The sequence below is a fragment of the Dromiciops gliroides genome, chromosome 6 (genome assembly GCF_019393635.1).
Source record: "Dromiciops gliroides isolate mDroGli1 chromosome 6, mDroGli1.pri, whole genome shotgun sequence".
NCBI classification, from domain to species: domain Eukaryota; kingdom Metazoa; phylum Chordata; class Mammalia; order Microbiotheria; family Microbiotheriidae; genus Dromiciops; species Dromiciops gliroides.
This window is the reverse complement of record NC_057866.1, coordinates 103,605,284-103,611,948: the sequence shown is the minus strand read 5'-3', so window position 1 is coordinate 103,611,948 and position 6,665 is coordinate 103,605,284. Positions and strand designations below refer to the sequence as shown.

The 6,665-nt window shown below is 42.3% G+C and overlaps 1 protein-coding gene across 1 annotated transcript in view; it reads left to right on the top strand.

The window, feature by feature from the left end:
- Window positions 1-573: 573 nt before the first annotated feature.
- Window positions 574-6,665, top strand: part of SYT9 (synaptotagmin 9) — a 225,809-nt gene continuing 219,717 nt past the window's right edge. Inside the window, 1 exon segment of the mRNA XM_043969631.1 lies at window positions 574-1,352. Coding sequence (XP_043825566.1) covers window positions 1,208-1,352 — 145 coding nt within the window. The 5' untranslated portion in view covers window positions 574-1,207.

The following is a 6,665-nucleotide window of genomic DNA, read 5'->3' as shown; positions in this document are numbered from 1 at the left end:
TGAGCCATTTAACCTCTCTAGGCCTCCGTTTACTCGTCTGTAAAATGAAGAGATTGGACAAGATGACCTCTTCCTCCCAGCTCTAGAACTAAGGTTCTCTTTCCTTGGACAGCACTAGTGGCATTCTGACGAATTTTCACATTCTAACTCCTGTTTCATATTTCTCATTAGTCACCTAAAGTTTCGGTTATTACAACATGGCCTCCTAAAAACGTTACAATTCCACAGATGACAATTTCTTTTATATTAGACTTGAGGGTGGCTGCTTCCAGGCATAATGCCTTGAAATGGGGAAAGGAGAGAAAGGAGAAGAGGGAAGCATTTCTGGGAAAGACTGCAGGAAGCTAATCTCAGCCATCTGACAGGGTTCCTTGAACAGGGTCCCTATACTCTAGGTTAGAGCTCACTTTTGGAAGCCTGGGTAGTCCTCTACAAACTGACAATTTTCCAGGCACTGAATCCGGTATTCCTTGCTCCATCCTGTTCCATCTGTCTTCTTTAGGTCATTCATCCGTGTAAAGGCCACACTGTGGGAACTGGGGAGGGAATCTGAGTCCGGGCCCGGGTGGAAGCAGGCAAGGGGGCTGCGTTTGGAGCGAGCCCTCAGAACCTGGAGAATCTCGTGAGCAGCGGTCTAAGTCTCTGCCCTGGGAAACATGCTGAGGTGGAGGGGGCCAGGTCCTGAACCCTGAGATGGGGCGAAGGGAGGGGCAGGTCTGATCCCTCCAGACCCTCGGGCAAGATCTCCCCACCTCGCTGAGCCCCGCCCCTTGCTCTTCAGCCGCCGGCACTGAGGGCTCCGGCCGCCAGGGAGAGCTGCGCCCTAGCTGCGCTGAGGCAGAGCCAGCGAGAGGAGAGAAAGAGCGAGAGAGCGCTCACCAGCCGCCGGTCCGCCCGCAGGCTCCGGCTGCGCCTCTCCTCGGTACGGAGAGGGAGAACTGCATGCAACCGGTGGGACCCAACGCCCGAGACCAAGCTCTGGTCGTCCTACCATCCAGCAGCCACCCTCTGGACCCAAGAGAGCGGGAGTGAAGCCTCGCGGACAGACGGTCGGGTCCCCAGTGTGGCTGCGCGCCCCTGCCCTAGTCAGCTGGGGGCGGCCGGTGGCTGCAGGCGGCCGGGGAAGCAGCGGCGGCCGCACAGGCAAAGGCGTGTCTAAGCGGGCGGAGGGCTCTCCGGCGACCTGTCCCGAGGATGCTGGGGGGCGATGCCCGGGGCCAGGGACGAGATCTGTCAGAAGGCACTGCAGCTGCTGGCCGAGCTGTGCTCCAGCGGGGCGGTAGAGCACGACAGCTGCCACGATTTTATCCATTACCTGCGGGACCGCGCCAGACCCCGGCTCACCGACTCAGGTGGGCGCTGCTGGACGGGGTAGCGGGAGGAGGGAGGGAGGAGGATGGGGGAGGACCAGAACAAGGGATCTACTAAGGCCTGAAGTCTCCTTCTGAATGGGAGGGGGCGGCCACACCCGGAGACCATACTGGGCGCTAGGCGCATGGCCCGGAGCTGTTTCCCCCAGCCCTCCGCTCCTCAGAGCTGGTGCCCCGCGCCCGGCTATCCCCATTGCCCACCGTCCACACACAGATCTCGCGTGGCCCCGCCGCCTGGCCAGGGGCTGGGACAACCTCATTAGGGAGCCCAGGGTTTCCACTCGGGGCCGCGAAAGGGCCTGAGCCCCTATGAAACTCTGGGAAGTTGGGTTGGCTCTTCCTGAGCTCTGGACCGGCAGTGAGAGGTGGCCCTGGGGGCTGTCCGGACCCGTCCAAACGACGCTAGGTTTCTGCGGACGTGGCACGGGGCACCAGAGTGACCAGAAATGGTTCAGGTTTGCCTTTTTTTTTTTTTTTGACATCGAGATTGGGAAAGCGTTGTCCAGGGTCTGACGGGAGAAGAGAGACAGGGACTCGCCTCCACCTGAAACATGAGAACCCTTAAGGCCCGGCTTGGCCGGACCACCTTTGGGGCTGGGCTGTGCCGGGTTGGCCCGAGCTGGCACAGCTTCTAGGCTGACCTCTCTGGCTTTGGCTGTCAGATTTCCGTGCTCTGACGCTGTGAAATAGCGGGTCACTGTGCCTTTAGCAGGCTGGGCGGCGTGCGGGAGCCAGGCGCTCGCCTGGTTTCAGGAAGGCAGCCGCTTTCGTATATATTAGAGAGACTCGAAAAGCTTTCATTGTGGACCACTCTGGCTTAAGTCTTTCTACTTCATATTCTTTGGAACACCACAAAAAAGAGCCCCGTTACTGTAAAGGTAGTACATAGTAGGAATCGGGTCTTGGGGTGGTGGAGGCAGCTACACCCGAAGACTAGGCAGCTGTTTCGCTCTTCTCCAGGCCTGCCATTCACACTTTTCAGTAAGGGGGAAAGTTGCAAAAGTATCAGCTTTTAAAAGTCAACAAATCACTTGATGTTGTTTCCCCAAAATACACTTTAGCGAAAAATAAGGGGAAAGGGTCTGTTCGAAGAAAAAGAGCCCTGTTCAAAAGAATAGAAATTACTTTACAATAGGTATTGGTTCCCCAGTCTCTTCAGGAAGTGAGAATAGAAAATGACCAATGAATTTTCCCGTCTAAAATTTAAACTCAGGGACTAAAGGAGCTTTGTTCTCAAACTTGCTCATTAGACAAGAAGTAGCTCTTAGCCCAAGTCTGGTGCAGGCTTGCCTCTTTTCATGTAATACCACTATATGAACATCCAAATTTATTCTAAGATAATAGGGAATTATTTGATTGACAAAGAACTTCACAATAGGGGTCTTTTCAATAAAAAGTTCTCATTTGTGCATTTAAAAATTTTTATTGATAATGTGGGGGGGGCAGGGCAATGGGGGTTAAGTGACTTGCCCAGGGTCACACAGCCAGTAAGCGTCAAGTGTCTGAGGCCAGATTTGAACTCAGGTACTCCTGAATCCAGGGCTGGTGCTTTATCCCACTGCGCCACCTAGCTGCCCCCTTATTGATAATTTTATAACCATTATTTTCTAATATATATCCTCCCAGTTATAAAACCTTCCCTATAACAAAGCAAATTAGTTAAACAAAACCACAGCACCTGGAAGTGTATGTAACATTAATACCCATAGCACCATACATACACCCTCAAATTATCTACTGAAATAAGAAAGTTTGATCATCTTTGGGTCACAGATTGGTTTTTCCAAGTATTCTGTGTCTAGCTGCCTTTTAAGTATTTTTGTTCATGTTAATTTAGTCATTGTGTATGCATTGCTCTTCTGATTCTGATAACTTCCCTTTGTATCACTTTATGCTCATCTTCCCACCCACCAGGTTCTTAAAATGATTTATTTTATATAAAATTTCAGAAACCAGGTATAGATATACAAAATAGAGCACTAGAGCTCTGATACTTACAATTCTGTCCATTGCAAAAGGAACAACCCTTAGACCTGTTGCCTGCAGTTATATTAATCAGGGTTCTCAGATGAACAAAGGCACAGTACTAGGCTTAGAAACAGGAATATTTGGTTTTAAGATCCCAATATTGATATTATTAGTGTAACCTTAAGCAAGGACCTTAACCTCTAAATGCCCACTAGGCTTTAGGTACTTAGTTACAGCCATTTGAGATCAAGATTAATATAAGAATTCCCACATAACAAATTCCCTGTATCAGGTGAGCTCTATTGTAGTAACTTTAAAATGACAATTTTTCTTTTTAAAATGATGCCTACATACCTTGGATATCCCAACATGTTTTGGGCAATGTGCCTTTTATCAATCAAAAGTTACAGAATGAATGGTGTTCTCTTGGGCTGAGAAAGACCTCACCACATTTTCATGAAAACTGAGTACCATAGTGGTGCTCTACATTAATCTTTCCTTAGAGCAGCTTGAACTATTTGAACTACAGAAAAAGCCAGATCTTTAATCTCAGATCATGAGGAATTAGAAGAGACAGAAAGCAGCTGTTACTATGTGAACCTGTTTCCCTTTTTTGGACAAATTTCAAACCCTAAGTTCAGTAACACTCAACAAAAAACTCAAATAAGTGATCTACAAAATAATGTGCAAAGCCATGGATTTGAAATTATTTAAAATTTGCTTTTAAAATGACTATAGCAAATTGAACAAAATAATAACAAAATAAATCTTGGGTTTTTTTTCTGCGTCCTCTGGCCAATTGGGGTAGGCATATATAGCTATCTTCATGTTTTTGAAAATCTGTCATGTGAAAAATGGGATTAGGCTTATACTTCACTCCAGAAGGCAGAATTTGACCCCAAAAGCAGTAAGTAGAAGTTAGAAAGAAAGAAATATGAATTCAACGTAAGGGAAGACTTACTACCAATTAGAGACATCCATCTAAAAGTGGAAAGAGCTGCCTCTGGAACTAGTGTGTTATCTCTCTCTTTGAGTCTTTAAGCAGCTGAATGACATTCAACAGGTACATTGTATACAAGATGTTATTGTTGTTCCAGGAATGGATAGAATTATGTGACCTCTGAGGTCCCTTCTAACTCAGAAATTCTGATTATAATCTTGCTTTCTTTTATGGTGTTTTAACAATTCTTATTGCTTTAAAAAACATAGTCACAGTTTTGTGTATGTATGTCCTTCCTTCACGCTTCATTACTTCATATGTCTTCCCATGTTTCTTTGTATTCTTCATATTTGTCGATTGCACATTGAACTGATCATTTCTAATAGCAAATAATGTATTTCTGTTGATATAATTTATTCAGCCAGTCTCCAATCATTGAACATACAGGTTATTTCTCATCATGAGAACCCAATGTCATAATGAATAACATTTAAGTGAAATAATTTGTTTCATTATTTTATAATTCTAGATTTATCAAATACCAGAGGCAAAGTGAGGTAGTGGATAGTGAACTAGCCTTAGAGCCAAGAAGATTTGGATTCAAGTTAAACCTCTGCTGTATACTATCTATGTGACCTTGAGCAAGCCCTTAACTTTTCAGTGCCCACAGACAAATTTTTAGACTACCTTTACAGAAGAGTTGCCAATCTGCATTCGTGGAGGGAGTTTCCATATTATGAGGTCCTCATTCCAATAAAGTAAAGACTCCAGATAATCCATCCCCCAGTCATCCATCCCTAATCAAACATCAGTACACTTTTCATTTTAACCATAGATTATTTATTCTGTTTCATTGACCTACTTTTTTATTTTTATCTAATACCAATGTAATCCCCCCATTCTCAATTTTTGTTTTCATAATCTCCTATATTTTGTTGTCCCATATAAATTTTGTCATATTAATTCTTCAGTGAGATAGCTCATTAGTATTTTGTTTTCTATCAAATTAAATATAAAATGCACATATTTTCATTTTCACTATATTGGCTCAACCTAGCCATGAACATTGAATATCCCTCCAATCATTTAATTCTCAATTTGTATCTGTTAATATTGTTTAATGGTGGTCATTTTATAAGGCTTGGTGGGGGGGTGGGGCTTATCTTCACAAGATAATAGCCAAATATTCAATATATTTATTTTCATTTCTCCTGGATTTTTCCCCAGATATGTAGATGTTAGTTATGGTTTCTGCAATTATCTTATATCATACTATCTTACTAAAATAATTTTTGTTGTGCCTTTTAGATTTTCTAAAAATATTATATTGGTTATAAATAGAAATATTTTAACACCTTATTTTCTTGTTTCCCAAATTTATTTTTCTTCATCATTTTTATAGTTTTTCTTTGTAAAATGATGCCGACTGTGCTTTCAGTGGATAGCCCCATGTTCTTTTTTTTTTTTTTTTTGCGGGGCAATGAGGGTTAAGTTACCTGCCCAGGGTCACACAGCTAATAAGTGTCAAGTGTCTGAGGCTGGATTTGAACTCAGGTCCTCCTGAATCCAAGGCCAGTGCTTTATCCACTGCACCACCTACCTGCCCCTAGTCCCATGTTCTTAGTGGCATGTTTCTCCATTTTTAGAATGCTTGTTTTTAGTTTCAAATAAATCCTTTATCATGTTAAGGTCAGTATTCTGCTATTTTAATTGTATTTAACATAAATGGATGTTGCATTTTACCGAAAGCCTTTTTATATGTTGCTATAATTATTAGTTTGTGAGTTTCCTTATTAACACAATTTATTAGACTGATTGTTTTTCTCATATAATAACCATTCCCACATTCTCAATATAAACAAAAATGTATTTTGCATGAGTATTCAAGATTGATGTTATTATGTACTGTCTTTCTACTTTGGGGCAGGGGGCAGATTTGCCTAACATAAACATATCTACTTTGTGGAAAGAATTTGATAGAATGCCATTCTTTCCATTTTTGAAAGTAATTTATATAGTAACTTAGAGGATTTTTTTGTTCTTTGAAGTCTTAATAGAATTCACTTCTGGATCTGTTTTATCAAGATGCCTTTTTACATGACATCTCATTGATATCTTGTTTAATTTTACCTTCTAAATATTTTTGTTTATTTTGTTTCAGCATTTTAATTTTTAAATATTTTCCCAGGTGTTTCATATTCTCTGATAACTTTATCTTCCTTTTATCATTTTTAATTTTAATAATTTTGATTTCTTTTTACCTCATTTTCAATGCCAAATTGTTCATTGTTTTTCAACTTAATTGAGCTAAAACATTTTATCAATTTAATTATTTTTTATATTATTTCTCAATAATCTTTCATTTTAACAAGTTCATTCTTTGTACT